Genomic DNA, 16,734 nt, shown 5'->3' on the forward strand with positions numbered 1-16,734 from the left:
ATGCTCTGTCCAAACACTGTCTCGGTCACAGAAAAGCCATTTTGTTCATTGTATAACAAAGTTCACACTGGCATATCAGAATTATAATAAAAAAATAATTTATTTCTAGAAAATTTTGAAATTTATATGTATATAAAAAAGGAGGAATTGAAGTAAACATTGCTAAAGATTCTTGTGCCATCTTCTGTGATACTATTTAATAGCATTATTATTTAAAATGACTAGAGTTGTCCTTTTTTCACATTCAGAGAGGAGGAATAGCAAATGTCCTGGTATGGGGTAGAAGTCTAGTCTTTCATTGTCATTTGGACAGCTTAAATTCAGGGCATTGTTCCTATTAGTATTTACCTCTAATATGCTTAACAGTGTATTAATCATGTTTGAATTGCCATTTTGAACTAAAGTGATCAATGTTATCTGTATATTTTAGAGCAAAGAAATCATTTAGCATTCGAGCTACCTTAACCATAGGCTCTTTTTTCAGTGCTGTTAGCAAGATAAATACTGACTATAATAAAATATGTTACTCTGATTGTTTAATTTCTTGACCCTTCATTTTAACGGCTACATACATTTAAGTATGTGCTGAAGTGCTGAACAGTGAACTGAGATGATTATTGCACTAAAATGCATTTTCTGCATTATTGCATAAGAAAGGAAGAGCAGATGCTGTAGTGTTCTAAAGAACAGATTTCCTGCTACTTCTAGTATTAGAAATTACCTTAAACAAGAATAAGATTAATTTATTTTCCTTTTGATTCTGTGAATAATTTTTGGATGATTTCTTTAAACTGAATATCCGCTAATGCCCTTGATTCTGGGGAGGTTCACAGGTTTTGGGAGGATTTTGCTCACAGATTTGGTTTGTGATTTTGTATCTCGATACTTGTTCCCACTGAGGATGGAAAAATTGGAACTGAGGTTAACTGCCTTTTGTTCCGCTCTTGCTCCGAAAAGGTGTCAGCACAACTGCTGGTTATGTTTTAACTAAGCAATCTGTAGATACAAAACACAAAATGAGCAACAGCTCTGAGTTGACTTTTGAACTGGGTCACTGTACCATTGTTCTCCATGTGCTGGTTAATCATGAGTGTTGGTGACTATATAATGGCACTGTGGTGCTGCCGTTTTTGAGCCATCTCCTGGTATTTGTCATTCTTCTAAAAGGACTTTTTATCTCTGTGCTTGGGAATTCTGGGGGAGGTTTTACTTCTTGAAATGTTAATTTTTTTTCCTGAGAAAAATGGCCAACAGCTTTGGGAGTCACACATGCAGAGTTAAACCAAATGTGGTTTACTTTGCTGTAGCACTCTTGTTTTTCATCATGAAGCTAGTATCACACTGCTGATAAAAGAAGGAACAGGGAGCCCCTGTAAAGCAGCAGACCAGATGCCAGTGTATAGACTAGGATGGTGTTGAGGTATAGCATGAGATTGAAAAAAACAAACATGCAGGTGATAGAAGGGAGGAAAATTTGGAAGTGATTTTGCCCTTCAACTATACTTTCACAGATTCAATTAATTGGCCTAAGAAGAACAGAAAGTGTGATTTAGCTGTAGTAGAATCAAAGTGGAATTGCATCTTTTATGTGGTTGCTTTTCACTGATACAGCTGTCACAAGAAGAGACATAGTCATTCTCAGTCCTCTAGTAGTTGTGAATGTAAAATATTCCTGCCTGTTGAGGCCCGGCCTGTATTAGAAAGGCAGTGCCTTACCTCCAGCTCTACTGTGTTTATGTTGCGGCATTCTAGTTGGTCAAGGTGGTGGGTCCCACAGAGGGTGGAAGCAAGGGTAGGTCGTGTGGGAGGAATACAGAGGAATTGACTGAGTGACCAGGAATCAGGTTAAGAAAGCTAAAGCCCTGATAGAATTGAATCTGGTAGAGACATCAGGAGCAACAAGAAAAGCTTCTGTAGATTTGTAGGTGATAAAAAGGAAGACTAGGGAGAACGTGGGCCCTCTCTGGAAGGAAAGAGGAGACCTGGTTACCTCGGATATAAAGAAGGCTGAGGTACTCAATGACTTTCTTTGCCTCAGTCTCCGCTGGCAAGTGCTCTAGCCATGCTGCCCACATCACTGGGGAGAATGAAGAACTGTCTGCTATAGGAGAGGATAAGGTTTGAGACCATCTGAGGAACCTAAAGGTGCACAAGTCCATGGGACCCGATGAGATGCATCCAGCGATTTTAAGGGAATTGGCAGGTGAAGTTGCTGAGACACTATCTGTCGTATTTGAGAAGTCATGGCAGGATGGTGAAGTTCTCACTGACTGGGAAAGGGGAAACATAATCCCCATTTTTAAAAAGGGAGAAAAGGAAGACCTGGGGAAGTCAGTCTCACTTCTGTGCCCAAAGAGATCATGGAGTAGGTTATTGATAGATTTTGACTCAGTAAACAAAATAATAGAGAAAACTTTAAAACAGTGAGAACTGGTAATATAATCTTTTAGGCAGAATAGTGAGGTAATTTTTAACTTGGAGGTCAGCACCTTCAGTGGAGAAAAGCAGTGACCTTGCAGGCTACAGAAGGCATCATGAGCTATGTTATCTGTCATGTGCTTATCAAGTGTTCTTTAATCTCCTTGAGTACACAAAGGTACAAGAGGAGGAAGTCTTATGTTGATGTTAATGAGAAGGATGGAGAGTAGTTAAGAAAGAGAGAAAATATTTTTCTGCATAAAAGATTTTGTTTGATGCAAAAGACTGATTAAGTGCCTTTCTCTTGCAGCGGGAAGGACATGCTCAAGTCAGCAGTTCACGTGTTCGAATGGACAGTGTATCCCGAGTGCCTACTGGTGCGATCGAGTAAAGGACTGCACTGATGGAACAGATGAAAGAGTCTGTCGTGAGTCTTAACTCCTAGCACTAGATCTGGTTTCATCTCATCTCCCTGTGGCATTTTAATATATTTATAAGATTGAAGAACTTGTTGATGGACAGAATGACCACAATATGCTGCTTGTTATGAGAATTTCATTTCAGATTCTTTTGTGTATTAGAGCTAATGTTATGATAGAGATCCGTTATTGCAGAACTCAAGTGCAAACTGCTACCATAGGATCAGGGCTTCTTGTTTGTAATTATCTGAAAGATAATTAATATTGCATTGGAAAGAAACAAGCATGTTTAAATGGCTTAAAGCCTTGGGAGACTCAGAGGTAACTTTGCCAATTTTTTTTCATGTTCTTTTTTGCATAATCCTTATGAAGTCAGTGGTAACTATTACCTGTATAGAAAAGCAGAATTTGACCCCAGATCACTTATTTGAGGGACTTTGAACCTTTCAAAAGCTTTTGTATTCTGGACTGCAGTTTTCTGTGAAGATGAAGCAGCGTTAGGTCGTATTGTATTCAGATAAGCTGTTTATATTGTAGCAACAAAATGCAGATGAACAAGTAGTTTTTTCTGGTCTACCTTTCCCAGAGTTGAGGCTGCCTCACTGTCTGGTGACAGCCTCCCTAGATCTTGGCCTAGGTTGAATACTGATGGAAAAGATAGTTAGGCACAAAATAGAGGCTACATTTTTCAGAGATGTTTTTGCCTAAGACCCACACAATGACATGGAAACGCATGTCTGTTCATTGCTGGTATCAAGGAAGAGCTTTACAGATGTCATGAGTGATGTGTAACACAGAGCTGCTATTTCAGCTATTGGAACTTAGTGTGCCTTTGGGAAAAGGATGTGACTGTAAATCTCCTTCAGAACAAGACCTGGGGCAGAGTGTGGAGGAAAAGGATAGGTTGCTAAGGAATGGATAAAGAAGCAAGAAATACAATGTTGTTAATGGCTGTGCTTAGAGTGAAAACGGCCATATGCACATGCTGTGTGAAGGAAAACCAGCATATTACATAGTCATCTGTTAGTGTGTTTTATCTCTGACTCACAAGTGGCCAAAAGATATACTCTGGAAAATGAAAAATGTTGTAAAACTGTATGGTACTCTGGAATAAAAGGTTGCTGAGACAGCTGTCTTGGAACTTTGCCATGTGATAGACGCAGTTCTGAAGTTGCCAATACAAATGTCTGAAAGCCAAGCCCCAAAGTACCCTGTATAATTGCTGGAGGAATATCTTCAGTAGCTTGACATTTTTTCTCTTAAATTTTTGAGGAAGAAAAGAGATTGGTAACTTAATTTAGGAAATCTGTGACACGTTAGAAAAAAGTCCTGAAGAAAAGTAATTTGTTTAAAAAATGCTTTGTGAATTAAAAAAGAGGAACTGCTCAGCACCTCTGAAAAAATTCCGTGAGTGGTCATTCAGTATGTTATAGAACAGCCAGGTGAAATGTTGTGATCGTTGTAATATGTACTAAAGCTGTGGCAGACTTGAAGCACTCATTTTAATTCGTGTTTAATATTAATCAACTAAGTAAGTTAAAAAGGCAGTTTGGAAAGGGGTGTCTAGATGCCTTAAAAGTAGTTTGGGGAACCCAGTCACTGTTGAGTCAGTCAGTAGGTCCCGTGACTGTTGTGAAGGCAGCATATTTCGCCTCAGGGAGAGGGACTGTCTCATATCATTCAACAGCCTCTACTCTGGTTTATTAGAAGATGTGTTGACAGTCCCTCTGAGACAGAAGAATGACTGTGGCTTAGAAAGTAGGAGTATTGGACTAGTTTAAAGAAATGTGATGGTGCTGAAGACAAGAGAATCAAGAAGAATGCAATGACAAAACCCTTCCAGAAAGGCTGATTATTTTTTTTATTGCCTGTCTGTCTTTGCAAGGCCTGGAACTTTAAACAGAAGCTGTAAGATAAAATGAATACTTTGGTCATTTTATCATTAACAGTAGGGATGAATGTGTTAGATTTTACTGTTTTGAAACAGTTTTTAATACTTGCTTTGAATATTAATTTTTCTTTCTGTTTCATCAATTTCCTTTTCCACATTATCTGATATAAACAAATATTAAGAGGAATATCACTATTTTGGCCTTTCCCTTTGTAATTATTTTTCCCTTCTTTAATTTATGCTAAAAGGTTTCATCAATAAAAATGAAACGTCCATGAACAATGAAAGAAAAAAGCTATTTAGAATTGATTCTGTTGTTTCATGGAGCATAAGAAACTTATCATGTCCATTTACTTACGCCTTGCACTCACTGATCTGTCTGGAAGCAGATTTAGATTGTAAAGAAGATAAAGTTTTGTTGCTGAATAAGTTACATTATTTAAGATGTATTAAGATTGCATTTACTCAAATGCAAAATGTCACCAATATGAAATAACTCAGCAATTAGATGTGAAAAAATAGAACAAAGGAATTCAAAGCCTTAGTCCATTTTACCGCTAATGGGATTAACAGCAAGGGAAAACTATCCATGCAGAGGCTAGAATAAATATCAGAACAATGTTTCAGCTACAGGTCGTGTAATTAGTGTATCAAAGCTGTTTAATTTCATATTTTTAATAAAAATATATCAGGCTGTTTTTCAGCTTTCTTAATAGTCAGCAGCTAGAAAATGCTTTCATTTTAATACTTCAGAAATATAGAAAGAAATGGCAGACTATCTGGAGTAGAAAATACATTTTTTCAGTAAGCAGGCAATACTTGTATCGTTCTGTGCTACATACTTATTTCTTTCAATTAAAGGTAGAATTCTCTCTCCTGCCTCAGCTTAGTAGTTGAAAAATGAAAATCCCAACCATGTCCATTTTGCTTTGCTGTAGCTGACAGAATAACCTCCCTGGATACAGCTCTGGATGTTGAGCACTGCCCTGGGGCCGTGAGGGAGAAAGGGCAAGGGTTTTAAAGATGTGTTGTTGGAGGCTGATGGGCTAAGCACAAACCCAGAAACTCGAGGATTTTAGTTCTAATTTGGATGTAGAGTGGCTGCCATGGGTTGGCTGCATAACTTCTTAAGTCCTGCCTCTTGTTTGCTACACTAAACAGCTGTTGTGGTAAGGAAGTGGGCAGCCAGGTCTGGAATGAATTTGCAGGTGAAGGTAAAAAGTGAACAAAGATCAAGAACTGGAGAGATTGTAAAGAATGCAGTCCAAGCAGGAAGAAAAGGGATGTGGTCAGAGGCTAATGTTTTTGATATTGGACATATTGCATGTAACAGCTACAGGACAAGGCAGATGTTCAGACTGAAGGAATTATCTCCACCAGGGAAAGTCTGGGACAGGTAAGAAGCAAAACTAGAGCAAGGTAAGAAAGGCAGCCAAAGACTTGAGTGGCAGGGATCAAAATAAGGTATTAGTGTGAGGAATGAGGGTCTGGTCAGTCTGCCAGCTCTCAAAGCATCTCTGCTATGAACACTATCTGGTATCATGTAGCTCGCAGGACGCTTGGGCTTGGGGTGAGTCCTCGTCCTGGTGTCTCTAATAGTATGTGGGCTGTCTGGGCAATAATTTGCTCACTGTGAGGTGGTGACTCATGGCAATGAGTCAAAGGGTTTTAATTAATTTTATTTTGTAAAATGTCTTGAAACGTTGCTGCAATAAAGGAAAGACACTTGGAAGTAGGAAATTGCCTGCTTTGTTTCTTTCTCCTACTTGTAACATGAGTTAGGGTTATGGAAGGTTACATTTCTTGACTGTGTGAGAAATCAGAAATCAGTGTCTGCTGAATCAAATAGCAGTTTCGACTGTTTGCTGTTGCTAGTTTTTGGATGGATTTATTTCCAGCTTGCATAAAAAAAGTGTTGGAGAGCAAAATAATGTAGGTTTAGTAATTCCTGTGACATAACTTTCAAGCATCTTCCACATGTGTACATTGAAATGTGCCATTCAAATGTGTTTGTGAGTGTTGCCCCAAACCAGTTTGTGGGTTACAAGAAGCAAGATGCCTCATCTGTCATTTGTGCTGACGTTTACCAGTTGTTTGTGTTTTGCAACTGAAGTCTGGCATACCACAGGGAGACAGATTGTGGAGAAGTACTTTGGCTAAGAAAAAGAAGCCTGAGGGAAAGGGGAGAAAAAGGGCTCGCTTTCTTCCTGAGCACTAGAATGAGCGTAGCTGGATTTCCCTGTTTTCACAAAGCTCGTATTATCTTCCAGGAATTTTGGTCACTAGGAAAATTCTCTCTTCTTTTCAGTTTTCTGTAATTAGCCAAAAGTTCTCGGGAGGAAATAATAAACAATGTTCATGTTGGAGGCTTTTCACAATTAAAATAAAGGTGAAAGAAAACAATGTGTATATTTTTCTATCCTTTAACTTCTTTCTCCTAATCCTATGTTCAGTCTTTTACCATCTCCTTCCACTCTCTCCTCCTGTACAGCTGTGTTCTCAGACCTTAAATGCAAAGTACCTACCTTGTCATCTTTTCAACTCAGAACCTTATCCTTCCTTTTTAGCTCTTCCTAATCCCTCCGCTACTGACCTAGAACAAAACAACATGACTGAGTCCCTGGAAGAGAACCCTTTCTTTGGTTTTCATATAGTCCCAGGTCACTCACAGAGCACTGAAACTTCTTCCATGTGCCCTCTAGAATGGAGGCAGTATGATCAGCTTCTCTGATCAGTATCAGTTCTTGCATAGCTCTGGGGTTTTATACATGAATGCATTGCTCTGGGGTCAGGTGCATATGGAAAGCTAGGAAATGTTTATTATGCAAGCCCCAAGTACAGCTACCAATGTAAGACCTTCCCTAACACTTAAATTTAAAATGTCGTGATACTCACTTTCCAGACTTCCTTTGCTGGCGGGCTTTTCATTAGGAAATATTATATAGGCATTCCAGCTTAGGGGGTTCATCCCATTCCTACCTTCGCCATTGCCAAGGTCCAGATTCTTCTTCTCTTATTCAGAACTTTCCATTTGGTGACAGGGAGTAGAAGAACTCGGCTCATTGCTAATGTTTTCTGAATTTTGGTGAGAAAAGGAGTTTAAATACTGTTTTTTTTGCTACTGCAAGAACAAGAGCTCCTTCCTTTTCAGATGTCCTAGTATTGTTACGAAGTTCTGTTTTGGCTTCCTTCATTCTCTCAGCATCAGTGTTGTCATAGAATCATAGAATGTCCTGAGTTGGAAGAACGCACAGGAATCATGATGTTTAACTCCTGTTCCTGGAGAGGACAACCCCAACATTCACGCCGTGTGTCTGAGGGTGTTGTACAAATGCTTCTTGGATACTGTCAGGCTTGTTGCCATTACTGCTTCTCTGGGAAGCCTGTTCCAGTGCTCTACCACCCGCTGGATGAAGAGCCTTTCTCTAGTATCCAAACTAAATTCTCTTAGTACATCTTCCTGACATTCCCTGAAGTCCTATCAATGGTCATCCTATCATCCCTTTCCGCAGGGCTCCTTTCTAGCCTCTCCCTCCCCAGTGTGTATCTGAGGTTGCTGTGCCCCAGGTGCAAGATTGGGCACTTACCCTTGTTTAACTACATGCGGCTGGCGATTTCCCAGTTCTCCAATTTGTCTGCCCTCAAGAGCGTCAACAGCTCCCAACAATTTTATGCTATCCACAAGCTTAGTTATTAAACCTCCTGCCTCTGAGCCGTTTATGAAGACGTTAAAGAGTGCTGGCCCTAAGATGGATCCCTGTGGAACCCCGCTAGTAACTGGTAGCAAGCCCCATGTAACCCCATTTACTATGACCCTTTGAGCCTGGCCTGTCAGCCAATTGCTCACTCATTGCGTCATGTGTTTATCCAGCTGTATGCTGGACATTTTGTTCAGGAGGATACTGTGAGAAACTGTATCAAAGTCTTTACTGAAATCCAGAAAGATTACTTTAACTGGTTTCATTTGGTCAACTAGGTGGGTAACCTCATCCACCTCAAACAATGCCCCAGGCGCATCATGTGCGTGACTTCAACAGGGGCTTTAGCTGGGAGATGTTTGAAGAATAGCTGTTGCGTAGGAGCTGTAGCATAGTGGTTGACCCTCACTGAAGCCAGCATTTCTTGCCTAATTCTTGCATCTTTGCTACTTACTCATCCACATCTTTATGGTAAGAGATTTCAGCTACTGTGGAACTGTCCTAATGGCACAGATGATCATGAACCTTGCAGTTCATTGGCTACAGCCTTTGTAACTCACAGCTTTGTCATTATACGTGAAGATTAGTTCTTGATACCCCAAATAATTAAAACCATAATAAATAATATTTATTAAAGTAATACACTATAAAGTACAGTGAGTGCAATGTGCAATGCAGTGAAAAATGTCTCTTATTGAGAAAGCTGGGGTTAGAACTGTAATTTAATAAGCTTGGCCTTTATATACGGGATTGGAAATGGGATTACCTGTACAGAATTTAAAAGTTAAATTCACCTCAATCGGGCTTTTCAAAGAATTTTCTTCCTTCTGCAACTACAATTAAAATAAAGAATCTGTATGCTAAGCAGATTTAAAAAGAAAATAGAGGAAAAGAAGTATTTGTTTACATTTTAAATAAACCACCAATGTAGTCAGAATATGTATTCTGAAGTGTCTTCAAAAGATCTTTACTTATTGCCCTGCTTGGTATTTTTATAATGATTTGCGTTTATACACTAGATTATATATTATAATAAAGATTTTTGCAGGCTGAGGACTTCTCCAGGCTTCTTGCAAGGTTTGCAGCATCTATCTAGAGACAGATGAGAGAGAGGTATCTATAGAGATATCTGTTGGAGGGGACAGTATACTGAACAAATTAATTGATTGTTAGTACTAGTGTGGGAAGTTTTGTATTCCTTTTTGCGTTCCTATAAATCAAGATATTCTGTTGACACTGGATGTATATGACTCATTATACTCTTAACAGTCTAACATTCATGCTAATACTGAAGGATTTCTTGTTGTAGACTACCCAAGATGTGAACAGTTATCATGTGCAAATGGAGCATGTTTTAATGCAAGCCAGCGATGTGATGGCAAAGTTGATTGCAGAGATTCTTCTGATGAAGCTAATTGCAGTAAGTACCATGTACAGAGTGGTCCCAAACAAATCTGCTTTATAGCCTCTCTTTTAACATTTGTGACAGATTTTCTGAAAGTCTTTCTGTGCTAAAATCTCTTTCAGCACGTGGCTGTACCAGTGCGCAGTTCCAGTGTGCTAATGGAGAATGCATCCCACGAGCCTTTATCTGTGACCATGATGATGACTGTGGAGATAGGAGTGATGAAAACTCTTGCAGTATGATGTTTTTTTCCCCATTTTCTTTAATTGTTTTGCTAAGAATTGTTTCAAGCAGATAGCAGGAAGTAGATTGCTTGGCTATACAGCCATCAAAACATATTCACTGTTCTACAAGGATTTTTTTTTTTCTACAGAAAGATGAGAATCACAGTGCTTCTTTGATAGATGCTTTTTAGGTTGTCCTTGTTGCTAAGTGCCTGGATGTGTGGTCACTATTTGAATTCCCTGGATTAGGTGACAGTTTGCTTCTTAACACATACAGTTTCACTTCTTCGTGCTGTTGTCATTTTCTTCATTTCAGCATAACCCAATGGTGATTCCTTCACTCTGGAATCTCAGTTAGATACAGCATGCTGTTGCTTTTTTTTTGGTCCAGATCTGCTTAGTTTTTTTTTTTCATTTTTTTATTTTCTGATCAATGCAATAAGTCTTGTAGAATTATTCCCAGTGACTATAATATACAACTTTACAGACATAACTATACAAGCAGTTGTCCTTTAGATATTCACCTAAGGTCTTTATTGACTCCTATTTCTGAAAATTTCTAGCTCATTCTTTTCTTCATGGTAAGAGCATCCCAGGTTATTACATCTTCAGCCAGAATCATCGCTGATTTGCTCTGGTTTTAGGCATGAACTTTATCTTAGAATACTCTGATACTTTATGGAAATCAAAGGGAAGGCTAAATTTCTCAATTAATTGTGCACCTAATTGCACAGTACCTTATTAACAAAGTTCCTGGACATGACAAGGAGGTGATATTCAAGACTTCAGGATTTAAAATATTTGTTATGAATCAGTATTACTATTTCTAACCTTTTAGTCGCTTAGAGTAGTTTGATTTTCTCATGTTTCTTTCCTTAGCTTATGCAACTTGCAGAGGCAACTTCTTCACTTGCCCAAGTGGCCGTTGCATTCATCAGAGCTGGATATGTGATGGAGATGATGATTGTGAAGATAATGAAGATGAAAGAGGATGTGGTATATACTAATACTAACTTCTAACAATGACATTTTCAGAGGAAGATCTCATTAAGCTATTGTATGAAATTTTGACCAGTCAAGATGTTCTGAATCCATTTCATTTCTATTGAAAATCTTAGAATTCCATCTTTAACTGTTTCTCTCTTTTCTTTTTATTTTATTTATACAATATTTTTTATTGTTGTGATACTGAGTATGATGTAAACTAAGTTTAGCATATAGCAACATTTTTTTTCTTTTACATTGCCTCTTACATCTTTTTGTTCTCCTGTGGAGATTTTTCAGGTCATCTATAAAGAGATGTGAGGCTTCTAGTAACTGAAATAAGTTGGTTGAAAATGAAAATAACTTGCTTCCTGCTAGGATTTGTCATGCAAGAAACAGGAATTTTAGTGAATGAAAGTGTGGGCTTTTTCCCCTTTATTGGCCTTTTCTGTGATAAGCTTTATTCTCTTTACCTTTATGTGTTTTGAAACCACAAAACTGTAGTTTCTGGTGCACCAGTTAGTCTACAGCTAAATGATTTGATTGTTTCTAAACAACCCAGAAAACTAAAAATTCTTGTGTCTGCCCAAGTATTGCTTGCATGGTACTTTCAAGGCAAGAGAAAATGCTTGACAAGGGAGTATAGATTATGTTTCTTCTATAAGCTTTCTCAGCTGTGTGCAAGAAACAGAAACTGAGTACTGAAAAATAGAGATGCTTTGGGAAGCTGGTAGAGAAGAAATTCTAAGTATTATTTGAAAAATATTCCTCAGTTATTCTTGTTTTTCTTTTCCATAGAAAGTGGTCGCCATGAGTGCTACCCAGGAGAATGGGCCTGCCCTGGGTCAGGACGTTGCATTCCAATTGGGAAGATGTGTGACGGGACTGCAGACTGCCCCGCAGGAGAAGATGAAACTAACGCCACTGCAGGCAGACATTGCAGTATGTATTAAAATCAAAAGCATATACAAAATAGCTGAAAGATCAGTATTGATGTCTTTTTACATTCATCTTTTGTCTCCTAAACAGTGCTGAAATTTTGGAAGCTTACTATGTTTATTGGCACTGTTTTGACTGGATGGTCTGCAAACAGACTGTTCATTTTATAAATCTGTACATGAAGTTTCAGAAATAAAGATTTTTAACTCTTCAAATCCTAAAATGTGTTCAAGAAGGCAAAGAAGGATATACTATATGCCTTTTTTTTGTTTAAATATCTGTGGTTTTCCCTTTTTATAAGCAAGAAGGAATGTTGTGTACTGATTGGAATACAGGGCTGAATTAGTGTATCCTGAGGCTTGGCTAAATCATTTATATTAGAGTTCTAAAAATATCTTTTCACCTGGGGTGTCTGAGTCTCCGCTTACTGGTATACTGCTTTTTCTCTGTTGGAAGTGGTGAGCATGCATAGTTCCTATTCATTTCACTCTTATGAATATTGATTCTATCTGAGAATCAGGACCAGGACATTTTATATTTTTAATTTCTAGGAAGAGGGAAATTCCTATTAATAAAATCATGGTTTTGGGAGTAAGAGGGTGGAAGAAATAACAGGAAATTAATCCTATTATGAAAAAGCATTTCTTGCTTTGCTGAATGTTTTATTCGTAATATCTGCAAAGCAAGGTCAAGAAAACGAGGAAAAGAAAGATGAAAAGGAAGGAGGTGGAAGTCAGCTAATGCTTTATAATCATAATTTGATCACCTAGTTTTCTGGAACTTCAGACACATAATGTCTTGTGCAGATTTGTTTTATGAAGCTGTTCCTGAAATTGTAGACTCATCATAGAAAAGACTACAGCTTTTTAACTGTTAGTAGACAAAAATCTATTCTACTGGTAATACATGTAATTGTATTTCTAAACTGTTTTATTTCCTTTTTAGACATCTCACAGTGTGCTGCTCTGAGTTGCCAGTATCGCTGTCATTCTTCTCCATCAGGAGGGATGTGTTATTGCCCTGCAGGATATACAATAAGTAGCAATGACAGTCGTACTTGTGTTGGTAAGTGAAATACAGTGATTCCAGAGATCTAGTACCATCTCAAAGCTTGTTGGGATTTGGATTCGAGGAAGGCGAGTAAATTCCAAGTGGGTAGGTGTACTGGACAAACAGAAAGTCTCAAGAGTCAGCAAAAGAATTAAAATCTAAGAAATACAGTGGCAGTGTGGTGACACAGATACCAACTTGAGAAATAGCATAAAGACAGCTTTCAGTGAGACTGCTCAGGCATAGTGAGAAAATGATTATGTTTAAAAAGATTTGCACTTGGGTGGCTGTTTTATAAGAAAACTTTTTTTACAGGTCTTTTAGTAGTTAGATGGGGAGAGTTTTTTGGCTCCAGGGATATGTGTTTTTATGTGCCTGGAAAAACAGTTAATGATATTGAAGTGTTTGATACTTCTTAAAAGTGGCTGTATATGAAGACAGTATATGTATTTGCACTATGGAACGTCTGTATCTCCTATGACATTTCAGTATATGCCATATTTACATGAAAATGAAGAATATTTGCAACAATGTAAAGCTAAGTAAGGTACTGTGGTGTTGCATTTCTATTCTGTAGCTGCTGTAACCTAGTAGCACGAAGCCTTGGTACTACAAATAATTTATCTCAGAAACTAGAAATAGAATGACTTCAGAATCATGAAGTCTATCACTGCCTAGTATAATAAACTGGGTAAATATCTGTTATGAGTTTTCAACCCAAGCTATGGTGTTTGTGCTGTTTAAAGTATTCCAGGTGCTCAGTCTCTATTGAGATTTCTGTATTTTCAAAAATACTGGGTGGCCTATGGCTGTATGAGCTGCAAGACAGCACAGTTGCTCTTAATAGAGAGGAATAATCAATGCACTGACTGACTCCAGGTGCAAAATTTACTGGGTTTTCAATCTTATGTGGGAAATATGTGAAGTACACATTTGTAAACCTTAGTGCAGTCTCATTGAGTCTTCTGGTGTTCTTTGATTGCCCTGTGAACCTAGCTATCTGATTCTGGCTTGGAAATCTGAGTCAATATATTTTGGTTTGCCAAGATCTAGGCATGTGTTTGTAGTGGGAGCAAGTCTTGTCTTGGAATGGCTTGCAATCAGTGGTGTATAATTTCAGATCTTAGTTTAAATGAATGTTATTGGTTTAAGGCCAGAAGATAATGTTAGCAAAGTGTTGAAATCGTTATCTTTTTAATTTGTCTTCTCTTCATTCGCTTCTGGCTTACTATATACTAAAGGTTTTTAACTCATATGGAAGCTGGAAAACTACTGAGAACAACATATTTTCAGTACTAAAATCTTCTATTGAGTAAACATTTCATTTTCGCTTACATGTTAATAAATGTTTAGCACCAGAACTTCCAGTAGGAAGAATATTTGAGATCTCATTTTCTTTATTTTTTTGGCTCTGCAGTGTAATTACCAGTTTCCAGCAATATAATGTACTGATTCTGCTCATGGTTTTCAAATGTAGAAGGTCAGACTTTTAATGTCAAACCCAGCTGTTAAGCAGTGTCAGAAGTCTCCTAGGCTTTAAATAACCACAGATAAGATGAAACAACAGACGGTGTTCAGATCTGATTTTTTTTTGTTTGTTTTAAATAGTCAGAATTTTAAAAGTCCTTGTTTGTATGACTAGTTTTCAAAATTTTAGAAGATTCTGCAGCAATTTCTCTAGAAACTGCTTGTAGAGCACATCTGTGAGAACTTGGTAGGTCGTCCTAGCTGCAAGATCTACCTATATAGTATTTTGCATGCCAAAGTGAACTCTATACTTTTTGCCATCTGGTTCTGGTGCATGGCCAGCTTTTAATTGGCAGTCAGACACCTGTTGGCATGGTACCAAGTCTGAGCTAGTAAACACTGCTGCTTAGCAGGACTGATTAGCTTGAGCACTGCACTAACATAAAGGTAGGGTTCTCCTCCAGAGAGGGCTTAAAACACAGAATCACAGCATGGTCAGGTTGGAAGGGACCTCTGGAGATCATCTAGTTTAACCCCTCTGCTAGTGCAGGTTCACTTAGAGCAGGCTACACAGGAATGTGTCCAGGCGGGTTTTAAATATCTCCAGAGAAGGAGACTCCACAACCTCTCTGCGCATCCTGTTCCAGTGCTCTGTCACCCTCACAGAAGAGACATTTTTCCTCATGTTAAGGTGGAACTTCCTGTATTCCAGTTTGTGCCAGTTGCCCCTAGTCCTGTTGCTGGGCACCACTAGGAAGGGTTTGGCTCCATCCTCTTGATACTGACCATTTAGATATTTATAAGTATTGATAAGATCCCTTCTAGGTCTTCTTCAGGCTAAAAAGACCCAGATTCTAAACTTTTCCTCATAAGAGAGAGTCCCCAGTCCCTTGATCATTTTTGTAGCCCTCCATTGGAATGTCCTCAGTATTTCCTTGTCTTTTCTTGAGTTGGGGAGCCCAGAACTGGACACAGTACTCCAGATGTGGCCTCACTAGGGCAGAATAGAAGGGGAGGATGATCTCTACAAGCCTGCTGGCTACAATCTTTTCTAATGTCCCCTAGGACACCATTTGCCTTCTTGGCCTTGAGGGCACATTGCTTGCTCATGGTTAGCTTGTTATCCACCAGGACTCCCGGGTCATTCTCAGCAGAACTGTTTTCCAGCATTTTAACCCCTAATTTGTATTGATGTAGAGGCTTATTCCTCCCAAGGTACAGAATCCTACACTTGTCTTTGTTGAACTTCATTAGGTTCCTCTCTGCCCGACTCTCCAGCCTGTCCAGGTCTTGCTGAATGGCAGCACAGCTTTCTGGTGCATTAGCCACTCATTCAAGTTTTGTATCATCAGTGAATTTGCTGAGGGTACGCTCTGTCCCCTTAGCCATGTCATTGATGCATATGTTGAACAAGACTTGGCCCAGTATGGACCCCCGAGAGTGTGTGTGCAAAGCGTACAAATCTGTTGCATGAAGAATACTGGATAAACACATTCTGTATTATGGGAAGTAGGCAATGACATCCCTTCCAATGATTTTTGCCTTTTCTCCTAACAGTTGTGTGTGTGATTCTGGGGGAGAAAGGCAGGGCACAGTTAGGTCCCTGGGCAGCAAAAATTAGTTGTTTTGTTGACCAGAAATAGAAATAGAAAATTGAAACATTGGTGAAAAAACATACAAAAACTTTTTTTCCCGTGCCCCAGTTTTGCAAGCAGATATAAAGTATGGAGAAAGAGGACAAACTTGCACCTTCCCAAATGTCATGACATCTGTTTTATACAAAGCATTGTATATAAATATTCCTTATTCACTTGACAGATTTTGATGACTGCAAAATGTGGGGTGTTTGTGACCAGCTGTGTGAAGATCGCGTGGGACATCACCAGTGCCACTGTGTGGAGGGTTACTTCCTAGAGCATCATCGACATTGTCGGGCCAACACATCAGGTTAGTGTGCAGCACCGCAAGTCTCTTTCTATTGTTAGACTTAAATAACATAGGATAGATAAAATGAGACAATTTGCATGGCTGTGCCATACAGCTGTGTTTGATTTTAACATAAGTCTGGTGTTACGGACTTAAGGTCAGCACAGCATTCAGAACATCAGTAGTTATCAACAAGAGACTCCATATCTGCTGGCACATGCAAGCTTGCAGAGCTGACTGTCTCATCAGGGTTGCTTCTCCTCAAAACAACATCTTCTGGGCTCTCATGCTTTCTCAGCGTTCCTGACTTCTG

General features: G+C 38.7%; 1 protein-coding gene across 3 annotated transcripts in view; it reads left to right on the top strand.

The window, feature by feature from the left end:
- Window positions 1-16,734, top strand: part of LRP2 (LDL receptor related protein 2) — a 125,835-nt gene that overhangs the window by 23,263 nt on the left and 85,838 nt on the right. For all 3 annotated transcript variants that reach the window (XM_069861157.1, XM_069861158.1, XM_069861159.1), the window contains exons 4-10: window positions 2,729-2,845; window positions 9,736-9,846; window positions 9,954-10,067; window positions 10,935-11,051; window positions 11,838-11,981; window positions 12,924-13,043; window positions 16,314-16,442. In XM_069861157.1, coding sequence (XP_069717258.1) covers window positions 2,729-2,845; window positions 9,736-9,846; window positions 9,954-10,067; window positions 10,935-11,051; window positions 11,838-11,981; window positions 12,924-13,043; window positions 16,314-16,442 — 852 coding nt within the window. The remainder of the gene's footprint in view (window positions 1-2,728; window positions 2,846-9,735; window positions 9,847-9,953; window positions 10,068-10,934; window positions 11,052-11,837; window positions 11,982-12,923; window positions 13,044-16,313; window positions 16,443-16,734) is intronic.

This window comes from Phaenicophaeus curvirostris, chromosome 7, assembly GCF_032191515.1.
Source record: "Phaenicophaeus curvirostris isolate KB17595 chromosome 7, BPBGC_Pcur_1.0, whole genome shotgun sequence".
Classification (NCBI taxonomy): domain Eukaryota; kingdom Metazoa; phylum Chordata; class Aves; order Cuculiformes; family Cuculidae; genus Phaenicophaeus; species Phaenicophaeus curvirostris.